At 33.6% G+C, this 16,908-nt stretch overlaps 1 protein-coding gene across 1 annotated transcript in view; it reads left to right on the forward strand.

Annotated features, from left to right (window-relative positions):
• LOC109861612 overlaps positions 1-3,358 on the forward strand; it is an 8,144-nt gene extending 4,786 nt beyond the window's left edge. The window contains exons 2-5 of the mRNA XM_020441332.1: positions 747-846; positions 2,737-2,844; positions 3,071-3,226; positions 3,344-3,358. Coding sequence (XP_020296921.1) covers positions 747-846; positions 2,737-2,844; positions 3,071-3,226; positions 3,344-3,358 — 379 coding nt within the window. The remainder of the gene's footprint in view (positions 1-746; positions 847-2,736; positions 2,845-3,070; positions 3,227-3,343) is intronic.
• Positions 3,359-16,908: the final 13,550 nt, after the last annotated feature.

The raw sequence follows: 16,908 nt of genomic DNA on the forward strand, positions 1-16,908 counted from the left end.
TTAAACGGCCTATTTCATATTCTTATAAGGTACCTTAAAATTTTCAAATTCGATTTTCTCGCGAATGCTTGAGTAGTGCATCTTATTACTTTACCCTGCAATACTTTACGTAGTCATCTATCGATCCTATAAATTTCGTCCGAATCGATTGGTACAACGTCGTAGTCTCTCCTTGTAAGTGAACGATGTCTAAGTAAATGGTGTTTAAATAAACGGTGCCCAGTTGCACGGTGTCTAATTGAACGTTGTCTAAGTGGACTGTGTCTAAAATTGTGTGTCTATTTGCAACGTGTGTAATTGCAACTTGTCCAATTGAACGTCCAAGTGCATTGCCACACACACACACACACAAAGAAAGAAAAAGAGAAGAACTGTAAATCCAAACATGCACCTCCACGCGATGCACCTTGAGTAATGGTAATGCCGATAATTCTTTTAACTTTCAAGCCCTATAACTTAAAAAGTACTTAATAAAAAAATATTTTATTATCGGAAAGCTCTTGAAATAAGATGTACATGCAATAAAAAAAGGTCCCATTTATAAAATTCAACTTGACCTTTATATGACCTTGCAGACTCCACCTAAGGTCTATCTAAGGTCCACCTCTTATCACCAATAGGTACATTTTTTTAAGTCCTACAATTTTGCTTCTCACATATTTTTTGCTAGAGTTGATCGTCTTCGAGATTTTTTAGCGTTTCCGAATTTTTTAAAGACCCGGTATATTGAATGTGTTTTGTTTTAGGATGTCTCTATTGCTACGTGAACTGGTAGCTTCACTCTTTAGTTTAATATATGTAAACAGTGTTTTACGATTCTGCTTTGTGGCTATACTGGTGATTTCAGTAAGTAACAACCTTTTCTTAACATTTGTTATAGAAATATTAGTTTTTTAAATAAAGGTGATTGAGACATGTTCTCAGGTTCAAAGTAAGATTAAAATTAAAAACCAAGATCAAGTTGGGCAGTTTGAACCAGTTGCAAGATGTTGTGCAGTTATAAATAAAGTTAACAACGTAGTGTTTTTTATCCAAACGTTTCGGCTTTATTCAACAGCCATCTTCAGTGGATTAAACTATAAACAATCCTCTCCAAAAGAGCGTTGTCGACCTTGTCGTGTTTGTGTCAAAAATTAAAAGTTGTTGTTAGAAAGAAGAGTGTTGTCTCGACTTTCTTTACTCCACTGAAGATGGCTGTTGAATAAAGCCGAAACGTTTGAATAAAAAACACTACGTTGTTAACTTTATTTATAACTGCACAACACCTTGCAACTGGTTCAAACTGCCCTACTTGATCTTGGTTTTTAATTTTAATTATTTTTTTATTTTATTAATAAAACAATAAATGTACAATACAATTGCAATTTATGACAAATTATTAGTAACTATATTATAGAGAGCGTTTTATTTGACTACGTCCCGATTGACTACAAAAATGTATTGATAAGCATGTATCATAACAATTAATAATATTATAATATAGATTGAGTTAGAATAGGTTTTTTAGGAAGGAAGAGTTATTTCTCTGCTCATATATGTATAATAGTGTATGCTACAAACAAAATAATTACTTCTCGCTATTATACATTCTCGAGTAAAAACGTGTACAACAAATAGTAACATTTGTGCATTTATCTCAATATGTGCAATAATGTGCTTCTGTGCAATAAAGGTATCTTGTAACAAATAATAAGTGCAATATTGTTTTGTGCACCATGTAGTTAAGGTAGAGTTCTCGTGCAAACTCAATTTTCTATGTACTTTGATAACAGTTTAATAGAATGTTAAAAATGATAATTTACATTTACTTTCTCAATTCCAAAGAATTTCATCGATTAAAGCGACTAGTAAAACGAGATATTTACGATCAAAATAGGCGTTATTAACAGATGTTCTCTACCAAATACATCCAAAACGGCTGTATAAATTTTTACAAAAAAATAATTATATTTTAGAAAGACACTTTGGAAATATTTGGAAACAAAAAATATATTTTGTTATCGTTTTATTCAATAGTTATATATTTTGAAACTTGTGCAGTAAAACCGTAGTAAAGTAAAGTGATAAAAATCTGGCAACGCACAATTCTTGTTTGTAGCATGTATCTTGCCAGTTGCTACTTTTGTAATAATATAACATTTGTCAAAAACCATATATAATATTGAATTGAGTCTTAGATGTTTCTCATTTATAATTTTTGTAAGAAAGCAATTTTTTTAAAGCACTTTAGATTTTTTCCATTTATGTAACAATACGTCGCATAATACGTCGTTTAATAGGTTATTTGAGTAACAAATTTTCCTTTATATTGCAACTGTTTTGGAGGAAAAGGCATTTTTCATTGTATTTTTTAATAATAATTATTAAATATCAAAATTTAATAGATCAACTAGTTATAAACCTAACTTTATAAGCTATAAGGTATGCCTATAAGTTGTCACAACTGAGTACTTGCAATGGTGCTACGATTACCATTTTGACTTGTTTAAATGTGTGTACGAATCTGTATACATAGTATATTAGTGTGTAAGTACAATCTTTGACAAAAATTACATGCTGTGATCTTAAGTTATCTTAAACTTTTTTTATAGTAACAGTAGATTTTATTTTTGAATAGGAGTGTCGCACGGAAACTACCTTAAGTACAAGATCTGTGCAATCGAGACGTGGTCAATCAAGACTGTGGTCACTAGACTCCCACTCATAGTATATCGATGTATCTTTATAAAACTTCAGATACCATCAACGGATTTATATGAGGGGTCCTTCATTATCATATACGCATCAGCAGCAATAGTACAACTTTATTTAATCTGTTCTTGCGTACAACAGTTAGTAAATGCGGTAATGGTTTTTCATTCTTACGTAATTATTTCATATTACAAAAATTTGTCTTTCTTAAATATTTCAAATAATTAATTGTGTAAAAGTTCTAAACTCACTATATTTGATATAATATTTAAAATATTTTATATACAGTAGTGTGCGCATATTTTGTCATCAAATTGTCTTCTCATCATGGTTTTTTCATTTCAATTTAGTTTATGCTTTCTTTTGTATGTTCAATTAGAGTGTTGAAATAACGGATCAAGCATTTCATGAAGAATGGTATCGATTCGGAACACGCATAAAACGTACATTTCTATCTTTAATAATGGCTAATAATTTAGGACTTAACCTTTCTACTTTTGAAAAATATAATTTATCTTTATCGTCGTTTATGACGGTAAGTTTTTATAATATTTTATTTGCTAAAGCTGGTTAAGGCTTTTACTTTGGACCATTATTATCAGAGCTCGCTTAAAGTCATTTCTCTACTCTTTCGATTGGTTTTCGTTGGCAGGGCTCCGATTGCTAAGATTTTATTTGTCCAAATCTATTGTTACACAGATCCCATTTGCCCAGATCTTGTTTATACAGAAAATTTTAGCGCAGATCTCAATTGTCCAAAGTGATCATTGCACAGATCTCGTACCTCTTATACGCCAAATTTAGATATATTGAGAAGATAAGGATTTTCAGCGCACGACTGAACCGATCAATTTCGTTTTAGTTTTCATCAACTTATTTAGAATAATTTTAAAAAATGTATTGTTACGATTTTTTCTTTGTGCTTCTGATTTGGAGGAATGCGACAATAAAGTTAAAAAGTGAGAAAATTTTACGATTCAGAATTTACAAAAAAAGATCGCGAACCCGGACTCTTGGATTTCAATACAGTTTTGTGAGTATGTAGAGGACCTAAATATATGACTTTAACGGTATGCACAATTCGTGCCCGTTTTCACTTTAAAGGTATGATTTTTTACTTCAAAGGTAAAAGAGCGCTTACACTTTTTTGCGTATATCTCGCGTGTGTAAAGTTGGCGTATCATTTAGTAGAAAGTTACAATAACATTAAAAGTTCTGGCTTTATGTTCTATAGTTTTTAATAGTTTAAACAAATAGTTCTGTTTGATAAAGCAAAAAAATCGCTTTGGACAAAGTGAGACGTATAGTGAACTTGGCGTCTCACTTTGTCCGCGGCAAGTTTTACATTCAATTTTTACTAAATTTCGCTAGTTTTATAGTTTTATACGAGTTTTAGAAAGAGTTCTGCATTTTTAAACCAATATCGACAGATAAAGTCTGATTACAACTTTTTTACATATGTATTCATAAATACAAGTAAGATGCTGTTTGCTTTCGATAATAATAATCCTAATGCAGTACTTCTCTTATTTTGAACTTTTGTAACTATTTTTACACAAATAAAAAATACATACAATATATATATCAAAACTTATTAAACCACTCAAACTTGCCCGACAAACGCAAAATTAAAAAATATGAGACACTACACGTTTTCTAACACATCTGACAAATCGGGTGAGTCTCAGATGCGCAGAAACAAACAGACACGGTAAGGTGTATCAATCACACACAGACTCAATATGACACAATACGAAACGGACACACACGACGGACTCAGTCGGACACAGTTTCAATCGGACACGAGGATAAACGGACACACGATAGTCTGAATTGGACACAGTCTTAATCGGACACAGACGCAATCGGACACAGTCTCAATCAATACTACGGACGTTTATTTGACCACTGGAAATCGTTCGACAATAAGGTATCTACATAAAATCTGTGAGACGCTCCACGTTTTCCAAAAGTTCTGACAAATCTATTGCAATTCTAGCATAGTTCTGACTCTATTATATCAATTTGTTAAGAGTTCTGTCGATTGTTACTACAAACGTTTGTTTGAACAATTGAAATCGTCTGATAATAAAGTATCTAGAGTAAAAGACCCAATTCCTATCACCCTAAGTTATTTTATTTAAAATATTAAATAAATCCTAAAAAGTTCTGCATAAAAAATCTAACATAGAATTTTAAGTGCAATTAATATAACAAAAAATACAGCACTCAACATTCTTGTCTCAATTCTTTCATTTTAAGGGGTGACAGTAATAGCTCTCGCATTGTTCTTTCTTAATTATTAAACTTATAAATAAAAATAGAGATTTTGAGAGGCGGTATTATTTTGTTTCTTATATTAGAGACATTGAATAATACCAGATATGAAGAAAAACACATGTTTTTGATAAATAAATAGTAAAAATTTGCTAACACTAGAGTTTATTATTCAGGTGACAGTAATTGGTTCTTTTATCTTACGTTAATAATGTATACGCTGCACGTTTTCTAAGAGTTCTGACAAATCTGTTGTAGTTCTGGCATAGTTTTGACTTTATTGGATCACTTCCATGATGAACTGTAACTTTTTGTGATAACTATTGAATTTTTTTAGTAAATAATTTAAGTCTTCGATTGAAGTAATCATTACTGTGTCGTCATATCTATAATAAAACCTGGGTTTTAAATGTAATTTTTTAAAAATTTGTTTTTCTGTCTTCATCAAATCTGAAATGATGGGTGATGAAATGACAGAGAACCCCATTGGTAAACCAAATGTTTGTTTGTATATATTGTCATTAAATACGAAATAGGTCTATGTTAGAGTAAATAAAATTGCTTTTAGAAATTTACTTAATGGTATCTTCGTTTTTTCTCTAATATTCTATTTAATTTTTATGCTGTTAATGGCTAAATCTATTAGTACATTTGTGAATAGGGATATTACATCTATTGATAACATAAAATGGTGGTGTAATTTGATTTTTTGTATTTTTTTAACAACCTCAAAACTATTAAGTATGCTATTATTTGCATTTGGGATATTTGAGAAAATTATTGTATTAAAATAATCGGATAATTTATATAAAGAGCTATTTAAAGACAAGACATTCTAAATAGCGTTCCTTTTTTATGTACCTTAAGAACACCATAAGCACGCGGTATTAAGCTATTGCTCGACTTTAAAAATTTAAATGTTAAATCTGTGATGTATTCTTTTTATCCCGCCAGGTTTTTAGTATTTTATTGAGTTTTTCTTCCATTTTTTTACGGGGTTTTTGTTAAAAACTTTAGAATAACTTGACTCGTCACTTAACAGCTCCTCAATTTTGTTAATATATTCCAAGTTGTCTACAGCAACCGTCATGTTATCTTTGTCAGTACGCGTAAAAACAATTTTAGGATAGTTTTTTAATTGAATACTTATTTTGTTTTGTTTGTTATGCTCTTTTTTAATTCATTATTTTTGGGGGTATTAGCCAAGAAATTATTTACTATATTTATATTATTATTTAATATACTTATAAACCTAGAACTAATGTTATCTGCGATCTTTTTATTCTCTTTATTGATACTGTTTTCTATATCCTTAATGCACTCAAGCAAAAAACCTTTTTTATTTTGTGGGAGACTGAAATTGCTTCATAATTGTAAAATGCTATTAAGTGCGCAACTAAGTTCCCGCTGTTTGTCAATAGATGGCTCCGGCAGTAAGTGCTGGTCGATTTTGACATATCCAAAACGTCACAAGCCAAGCTTAGACATATGGTAAACAAACCGCTTTGACACGTTAGTGATTTTGTTTTTGTCATATATTTTTGGTTGTGTGAAAATGTCTGATTTTGTACCAACTAATCGTCATTTGCGGGAAGTGTTAATTTTCTTATTTCATTTGAAGAAAACGGCGGCTGAAGCGCATCGAGAGCTCCAAAAAATTTACGGAGATGCTGCTCTAAGTGAAACAACTTGCCGTGATTGGTTCCGTTGCTTCAAAGACGGTGATTTCGATGTTGACGACCGTCCGCGTGAAGGAAGGCCAAAAACCTTTGAAGACGCTGAATTGGAGGCATTGCTCGATGAAGATCCATGCCAAACGCAAGAACAGCTTGCTTCAGCATTAGAAGTTACCCGCGAAGCCATTTTCAAGCGATTGCATGCGTTGGGAATGATTCAAAAGCAAGGAACTTGGGTTCCTTCTGATTTGAAGCCAAGGGACGTTGAGCGTCGTTTTTTCTCCTGTGAACAACTGCTCCAGCGGCAAAAAAGGAAGGGTTTTCTTCATCGCATCGTGACGGGTAATGAAAAATGGATTCATTACAGCAACCCAAAGAAAAGAAAGTCATGGGGACTGCCCGGTCATGCTTCTACGTCGTCGGTTCGGCCGAATATTCACGCTGCAAAGATTATGCTGTGTATTTGGTAGGACCAGGTCGGTGTTATTTATTATGAGCTGTTAAACCGAACAAAGCCATCACTGGGGAACGATATCGAATTCAATTAATGCGACTGAGCCGAGCACTGCGCAAAAAAACGGCCACAATACGAGCAAAGGCACGAAAAAGTGATTCTACTGCATGACAACGCTCGGCCTCATGTTGCCAAATCCGTTAAAATCTACGTGGAAACGCTCAAATGGGAAGTCCTACCCCACCCGCAATATTCCCCAGATATTGCGCCGTCCGATTAGTACTTGTTCCGTTCGATGGCACATGGTCTGGCTTATCAGCAGTTCCGCTCATATAAAGACATAAAAAAATGGCTTGATTCGTGGATAGCCTCAAAAAACGAACATTTTTACCGTAACGATATTCGAGCTTTGCCAGAAAGATGGGAAAAAGTTGTAGCTACCGATGGGCAATACTTTGAATGATTCATTTGTAACCATTTTTTCATAATAAAGTTGTATTTAAAAAAAAAAACAGCAAGAACTTAGTTGCGCACCTAATAATTACATTATATGGTATTGTTTGTCTAAATGACAAACCAATTTTTTTTCAATATTGAAAAATGTTGTGGACGAAATTATGCCTGTGAAATCTTTAGGATTTACGTTGACTTTGATTTGTTCTTTGTTATGTATGTTTTGTTTTTCAAAGGAGTATATGAACCGTTGTTGAGACTATTGTGTTTATCACTGTTTACATATTTAAGTTGTATGTTTGATTTTCTTTAAACATACAGTTCACACATTTCTTCTTTGTCGCTGTGCAATCAATCAAACTGATGATTTTCTGCACATTTGTGATATGTCTCATCTCTCGTACAATTCTTTGCAATATGGTAGTACCCCAACATTTGAAACATCTTTTAACATTAAAATGATTAAATACAGAACATTTCCTTTTTCCTATATTTAGCTTTGGTTTTTTCAAAATAATCTCGTGCGTTTCGTCATCTGTTTCTAATATTAATGATCCTTCTTTACTTTCTCTTTTTTTTTTGACTGACTATTTCTCTTTTCTTTAACTATTTTCTTCACTCTTTGCATATTTACTGCATTCATTTTGTTCTGCTTCTTTATTGTAGATATAAGTTTATTATCAGCTAAATTCATCTCTTCTATTACTATATTAATAATTTTTAATTTCGGTTTCGACTGTGATGATTCCATTACTATATAATTGCCTTCTAGTTTAGCTTGAATTGTCTTCTGTAAGTTGGTTACTTCCTCTCCAGTTTCACATCCCATGATTACTGTATCATTGTTTCCTCTTCTCAAGTTTGTTACTTCTATAGCCATACTCTTAATATTCACCTTTTCTTTTATTAGCTTTATAGTGGTTTTACTCTCTTGTTGCACTTTTAGCTTAACAATTATAATATTTTATCTCTTTTTTTCTGAAGCCGCTTCACTGTAACTTTTTCGTATTCCTAACGTTTTGATCCACATGCTCCTTGTATCATTCTTCTTAATTCGTCCAGTTCCTATTTAACGTTTCCCATTTCTTCGCGAACTACTTCTTTAATCATTATTTTAACTTTTTCCTTACAGGCTGTTTCATTTTTTATTTCTTTTATAGTTTTAAAAAGAAAATTTATTTTTACATCAATACTAATTGATCCACTCGCTCATGATGATTTAGTTTTACTACTCATTGCTGTAAACTATCTTGCAAATCCAATAGATCTCGTAGACTTTGTTTTATCTTTACTGCTTCCTGCCGTCGTCGGTGCTTTTTTCATATTCATTTTTTGATCACTATTACAATAAAAACTCTTCAAATGGATCAATAGACGGCACAAAGTTCTCAATTATTGTCATAATTTTTGCTTAAATACACATCCTGGATGATAACAAAGCTTTATGCAAAATCGACAAATAACAACTTTGCTCTTTATTGTTTTCTTACATGCCGAGCATCGGTATTCTGCATATTTATTGTCCATGCCGATAATTACTGGCCGAAATCGTTATACTAGCGTAAGCAATCATTTATCTGTGATCCACTTTTCACACGTCAGCGTTCTTGTGGCCACGTTACATGTTTATCTGTTTTCTGAGAATTTGATGTCTCAAACCAGAAATGCACTTCTCATAATCACAAAGTGGCATATCTCGATGAGATACTTATTGCTACTTTGGTTCTAAATCTCTGAGTTAAAACTCTTTTCATTATTCTTCCTGATTTTGTTTGTTAAAAAACTTCTTAAATTCACGGAGAAATGTATGATTTGACACGTCTTCTGTACTGTAGAGAAAGAGAAAATAAAAGAGAGTGAGAAAGAGTGTGAGAGACAGTGGAAGAGTGAAAGAGAAAGAGAACGCAACACGAATAATCATTTTAAGAAAAGAACCATCATGAAACTTAAATAAGTAGTAAAATAATGTAAACGTGATGCTTGTGACTTTCTTTTAACTCTTTGCGGAAAATTAGATTTTATAAAAAATGTAGTCAAACATCAAGTAACTTCCACTACACGATGTAAAATTTGTGAGTATACAAATACAGTTATAGCAAATCATATATTTTTTGTTTGTGCCTTCTGATCGGAGATATGCAACGATAAATGTTTTGAATTGAGGAATTCACGTTTCATTTTAACAAAATTCATTTTCATTATCATCGTCGTGTGCATGTTCGTATAAGTTCCAACAGATGGCGTACATATACGAGCGCGGTGAAATTATTATGGTCGTCGTGGGACAAATTTGTGTGCATGTTCGTATAAGTTCCAGCAGATGGCATACCTAACAAGCGCGAAAGAAGAAAAAAGGAAGAATAAAAGGAAGTGTGAATTAAAAAACGAAAGAGAGAATCAAAAAGCACAAGTAATGGTTCGCGTTATTCGTGCCGGCAACACCTCCAATAGTACCGATTGCTTCAATAATGTTCCTCACGGCGTAGTAATTTTGCGCCGGCAACACCTCCGATGTAACTTTAATAAACTGTTTAAAATCTTGGCACGAAATAACCACAAACTATAAGCTTTTATTGTGTACTAAATTTATGCTTAAAAATTATTGGGAGTGCAAACTAGTTTGGTCCATCTTTTTGTGTTCAAAAATGCATTTATTCCAAAACAAAATAAATAAAGAGATTAAATAAAGTATTGTCCATCGGTGGCTACTACTTTTTTCCATCTCTCAGGCAATTTTTGAATTCCATCTTGAAAAAATGACTCGTCTTTGGAGGCGATCCACGTTTGGAGTCAATTTTCAATTTCTGCAAAAAAATTGAACCGGTGACCTGCCAAATTGTGCTGCATCCTTCGGAACAACCATAATCAGAAGGAGCAATGTCCGAAGAATACGGCAAGTGCGGTAAAACATCCCATTTAAGCGTTTCCAAAATTTTTTTACGATTTTTGCGACATAAAGCCGAGCGTTGTCACGAAGAAGAATAACTTTATTATGTCTTTGCTTGTATTTCGGTCGTTTTTCTCGCAATGCACGGCTCAAACAAATTAATTGTAGCCGATAAAAATCGCCTGTAATAGAATTGCCAGGTTTCAGCAGCTCATAGTAAATAACATCTTTTTGGTCCTACCAGATACAGAGCATGATCTTCGAACCATGAATGTTCGGCTTTGGTGTTGATGTTGAGGTCAATGGCAACAATTGACCGGGCTTAGCGTAGTATTTTTCCTTCTTGGAGTTCTTCTTTTTATCGTAGAATATCCACTTCTTATCTCTAGTCACAATCCGCTGCAAAAAACCTTTGTTATCTTTGAATCAGCAACTTGCAATTGAAAACTCGCCTTTCAACGTCTCTCGGTTTTAGTTCATAAGGCACCTAATTTTCTTGTTTTTAAATTATTGCCCATGGCTCTCAATCGTACAGAAAGGGCTTGTTGAGTTACTCCCAATGATTCTGCAAGCTTCTCTTTGACTTTGATTTTCTTCGTGTAATGCCTCCAAGTCTTTGTCTTCGAATTTTTTGACTGTCCAGAGCGTGGCATGTCTTCAACGCTGAAATCTCCATCCTTGAAACATCGAAACCATTCCCTACATGATTTATTAGTTGGAGCAGTGTCACCATAAATTTCGATAAGCATTTGATGGGCTACAGCTGCATTTTTCTTTCAATTAAAGCAGAAAATTAAAACCGCCCGCAAATGCTGTTTGGTTAACACAAAAGTCGACATTTCAAACACAGTAAAAATCAAGGTTTTTGTATGAAACTCGAAGCGATATAAACTGAATATTATTAGCAGATGTCTAACCTCTCTGAAACCGCCAAAATCAGCTGTCACTATAAACTATTCACAACAGCCGGAGCCATCTTTTGGAAACGGACTGAACTAATTTGTACTCTCAATATTTCAGAAAACGGGTAAAAAATTTTTTCGCGCTGGCACCATTTCCGATATATTATTTTTTAAAATCTGGTTTGACATTTGACACGAAATAACTACGACCTATGAACTTTTAATTTATGATATTTAATTTAGACAACAAATGAAAAAAATTTTTTGCGATTGCGACACCTCCAATTATAACATTTTTTTTAAACTAACTTTTAAAGTTTGGCACAAAATAACTACAAACTTTATATTTTAAGTTTATAAAGTAAAAATCTAATTCGATAACGGAATAAACAAGTTTTGCATAAAAATCCGGCAATATCTCCGATCGTAGTGGCCGCGGGTCTATCTATCACGACGTAGTGGTTTCGCGCCGGCATTACCTCTGATAGTACCGAACGCTCCGACAATGTTCCTCACGGCGTAGTGATTTTGTGCCGGCAACACCTCCAATAGTACTGATTGCTTTGACAATGTATCTCGCGGCGTAGTGATTTCGCGTTGACAACAACACCGCGATATAACTTTTTTAAATAAATTGTTTTAAATTTTGGCATGAAATACCTACAAATTGTATACTTTAAATTTATAGAGTAGAAAATGAATTCAAACAACGAAATACACAAATTTTGCATAAAAATCAGCCTCCGGCAATATCTTCGACCGTAGTGGCCACGGGACTGTTTCTCGTGACATAGTGGTTTCGCGTCGGCAACACCTCCAATAGTAACGAACACTCCGACAATGTTCCCCACGGCGTAGTGCTTTTGTCTCGGCAATACTTCCGATACAAAATTTTTTAATAACTACTTTCGAACTTTGACACTAATATACTCATTAAAATTAAAATAATATACAAGGTCTGTATCGAGCTCAAATGGTTCTTAACAAAATATAGTATATTATACACTTAAATTTACATGCCGTTGATACTTATACAGGTTAGAGTCATCTGAATTTATCACCTCCAATAACTCGTTTGTGTGGCCAAGAATCGAAAAAAGTTTCATATAAAAGTTGTAGGGTTTCGAAGGGGAACCAAAATGGCGTACCTTACAACTTTTGATTTTGACCGAAAGTGGGTTACTTCAACCGGAAGTGGTTTTTTAAAATGGAAACCCCCTTTTTTGACACCGGAAAATGAAAAAGCGGAAAATTTTACGTTTAGATATAACCTTGGCTGTTTTAAAATTTTTAAGATGGCGAACGAAAATGGCGGACAAAACTTTTAGTCAACCGATTTGCACCAAATTAAGTTTACGAGGGTTTTTAGGGTTGCTGATCACGAATCTGAAGTCAGATTTGCAAAATTCAAAATAGCGGATCCAAGATAGCGGACCAAAATGGCGGACGAAATTTTTAGCCGAAATTAATAGAAATTACTACTCTTAGCACTACCCAGGAACAACGGCGTGGACGTAGTAATTTTTTGTTCCCTTTGGGGTGCTTTATTTACGTAAGTCTCCTTGCCTTTCATTATTGGGGTGCTTTATTTAGTTAATTTGTAACTTCAAACAGTTACTTCGCTAAGTAGTACACTTAGCGAATTAACTGTTCAAAATTCCGTCCATTTTCTTGAACGCATAGGTCGATACGCCTTCTGAATGATGTGACTGTTCTCNAAAGAATTTCTTGAGATATTGCGGCACAAGCAGTCCAAATACGTTCCTTCATATTCTCCTTGGTTGTTGGGTTTTCGCTATAGACAATATTTTTCAGCATTTCCCACAGGAAAAAATCGGGAGAAGTTAAATCTGGCGAACGAGGAGGCCACGCGACTGCGCCCAATCTCCCAATCCACCTACCATTGTATCGGTTATTCAAATAATTTCTTACAATATTTGAATAATGTGCTGGCGCACCATCCACTTGAAGGCACATCCGTTCTATGGTGAATAAATCAATGTCTTTCAATAGTTGCGGTAAATCGTCTCGAAGAAACTGCAAAAAGTTTTGTCCGTTAACGTTTTCTTTAAAAAAATAAGGACCTATTAAATAGCCATTTACGATGCCACACCAGACCATTAAAGACCAACGATTTTGGAAATTAGTTGAACGAAACCAATAAGGATTTACATCGGACCAGTAGTGACAATTATGTCTATTTACAGTTCCATTGCTACTGAAAGTTGCCTCATCCGAAAAGAGTACGTACCGGAAACAGTTTTCATCTTGTTGGATCATTTGCAAACCCCATTCACAAAAATTTACACAAAGTAAGTAATCATTAAAATTTAAATGTTGTGTCAACGTTATGTGATATGCATGAAATTTTCTGGCCTTTAATATTCTCGCAACTGTTCGCTGAGGTATGCCAATTTCTCTTTCGATTTGACGAGTGCTAATATGACGATCGAGATAAATTTTCGCTAAAATGGTTATAACACAATTATCATTAACATCATATTCATGATGTCGTGATCGGCGAACCATAGACCCATTACTTGCTCACTGCGTAAAGGTTTTAATGGTTACCCTAGTTGGATGCCTTCTATCAGGATAACGTTGAGCATACAGACGTTCAGCTCTCGAAAAATTATTCCTACATTCCCTCAATATTTTGATCATGTCCACGATTTTGTTTGGTGGGTAGGTTGTCATTTTAAAGATAAGAAATTACCTGAGTTCTAAAAGTATTTATTTCTCAATAGATACAAATAAGCGGAGATATCGTTGCTATTTAAGCATTCACGTCTGCTTTATGATTGCAGGATGACAGTCATGGTCATAGCAACCTAGCGAAAGAGCTACATACGAACTAGTCGCGCATAATTATGAATGTCTGAAAGTCAACCGATTTTCACCAAATTTTGTACACGGGAGTTGGTGGGGGTATAACACAATTATCATTAACATCATTTTCATGATGGTATCGACCTATGCATTCAAGAAAATGGACGAAATTTTGAACAGGTAGTAGTACACTTAGCGAATTAACTGTTTCAAGTTACAAATTAACTAAATAAAGAACCGCGATAGTGAGAGGCAAGGGGACTCACGTAAATAAAGCACCCCGTTAGTGAGAGGCAAGGGGACTCATGTAAATAAAGCACCCCGATAGTAAGAGGCAAGGGGACTCACGTAAATAAAGCACCCCAAAGGGAACAAAAAACTACCACGTCCACGCCGTTGTTCCTGGGTAGTGCTGAGAGTAGTAATTTCCATTAATTTTGGCTAAAACTTTTGTCCGCCATCTTGGTCCGCCATCTTGGATCCTCTATTTTGAATTTTGCAAAGTTGACCTCAGATTTGTGATCAGCAACCCCAAAAATTTTTGTAAACTTAATTTGGTGCTAACCGGTTGACTAAAATTTTTGTCCGCCATCTTTGTTCGCCATCTTAAAAAATTTAAAACAGCCAAGGTTATATCTGAACGTAAAATTTTCCGCTTTTTCATTTTCCGGTGTCAAAAAGGGGGGTTTCCATTAAAAAAAAATCACTTCCGGTTGAAGTAACCCACTTTCGGTCAAAATCAAAAGTTAAAAGGTACGCCATTTTGGTTTCCCCTCGAAACCCTACAACTATTATATGAAACTTTTTTCGATTCCTAGCCACGCAAACGAGTTATTGGAGGTGATAAATTCAGATGACTCATCATCTGTATAATGATATAAACGTTTCGGCCCTTACTTGAGCCTTCTTCAGTGTAACAATGAATTTAAAATTTAACAATAACGCACATCTTGAAACGCACTTGAAGAGTTTGGAGTTAATAAGTGAAATTCTTACATGTGGAAGTCCTTTGTAAAAGATGGTAAGACTTTTTGAAAAAGTTATGCAATTAAGAGTCCGCACAAATTTCAAACAGAAGAGGTCAAAAATTTCGAAACTTACAAATCCGTCAACAGTCAAACACTAAGCAGAGAGTTAAGGCAACGGTTTATATATCATAATCTCCACTGTCGTAACAAAGAATAGTAGAAACGTCCGTTGAATTTAAAATTTAGAATGTTTGATAATGTCAAATAGATTAAAATAAGAGTGATCAAGCAAGTCAGTGTCATTAATCAAATTTAATCCATATGTTTGTTCTTTAAATTTGATTAATGACACTGACTTGCTTGACCACTCTTATTTTAATCTACTTGACATTATCAAACATTCTAAATTTTAAATTCAACGGACGTTTCTACTATTCTTTGTTACGACAGTGGGAATAATGATATATAAACTGTTGCCTTTATTCTCTGCTCAGTGTTTGACTGTTGACGGATTTGTAAGTTTCGAAACTTCTTGACCTCTTTTGTTTGAAATTTATGCAAACTCTAAATTACATAACTTTTTCAGAAAGTCTTACCATCTTTCACAAAGAACTTCCACATGTAAGAATTTCACTTATTAACTCCAAACTCTTCAAGTGCGTTTCAAGATGTGCGTTATTGTTAAATTTTATATTCATTGTTACACTAAAGAAGGCTCACGTAAGGGCCGAAACGTTTGTATCATTATATAATAACGGCATGTTAATTTAATTGTATAATATAATATATTTTTTAAGAACTATTTGAGCTCGTTACAGACCTTGTATATTATTTTAAGTTTAATTTGTTATTACCTCGAGCGGTTTTATTGTTACCATTTTACTAATATACTCTTTCTTGAAAAAAATACATAAATAACTTCTTTACTTTTGTCGAAAAAAGTACACTACAAAAGAAAATGAATTTAATTAAAAAATGTAAAAGTAGTACATTATCGGTAATTATGCAGTTTAGCAACTTTTCTCAAGTTTGGCTATTTTAATTCAGTTTTTTTTTAAACCGCTTTATTTTGTTAGTCTAATGAGAAATCGATCGGGGAAGCTTGCAAAAATTATGTACTTTCCTTTTTTTAAAAAAAAAAACGTTAAACTCAAAAAATGTCCAAAAGTATGTTGATACCGTGTCCACTAATTTGAGTTTTGTTACGCATCAATCAATAATGCATGAGGACGTTATTCTGAACAAGTTTTTCCTATACATGTTACCGCCGGTCGACTTTCGTTTTTGAGTTTTGAACAAAAGAAGGTTTATTACGATTATTACGATTATCTCTGAAAGTAATCACGTTATGCGAAAAGTTGTCAAACAAGAAATGTAGGAAATTTGATTTTCTATAAAGAAGGTTATGATATTCAATTATTTAGCTCTAATCGTTTTCATGTTAGAACGTTAAGTCCATTGCATTTACGTATATATTACTTTGCGTAACGTGATGCGTGATAACCTCAATAAACTCGAGTTGAAACAAACACAAGTTAAGATCAACTGTTGCACAAAGTTATTTTTTATTAATGTTCGCGTTGTAAGCATTTAGGCAGGGGGCTGCGCCCCCCTGCACTTCCTTACAAAACCTTACCTAACCCTAACCTAAACTCTTCTTTCTGCATCCCCTCTCGCAAAATTTCCACAATGGTTAATCTATGTTACTACAATATCAATAGTAATGAATAAAAATTGTGCGAGGAGGAATGCAGAAAGAAGAGTTTAGGTT

The sequence above is a fragment of the Pseudomyrmex gracilis genome, unplaced genomic scaffold (assembly GCF_002006095.1).
Source record: "Pseudomyrmex gracilis isolate BER0280 unplaced genomic scaffold, ASM200609v1 scaffold_875, whole genome shotgun sequence".
Taxonomy (NCBI): domain Eukaryota; kingdom Metazoa; phylum Arthropoda; class Insecta; order Hymenoptera; family Formicidae; genus Pseudomyrmex; species Pseudomyrmex gracilis.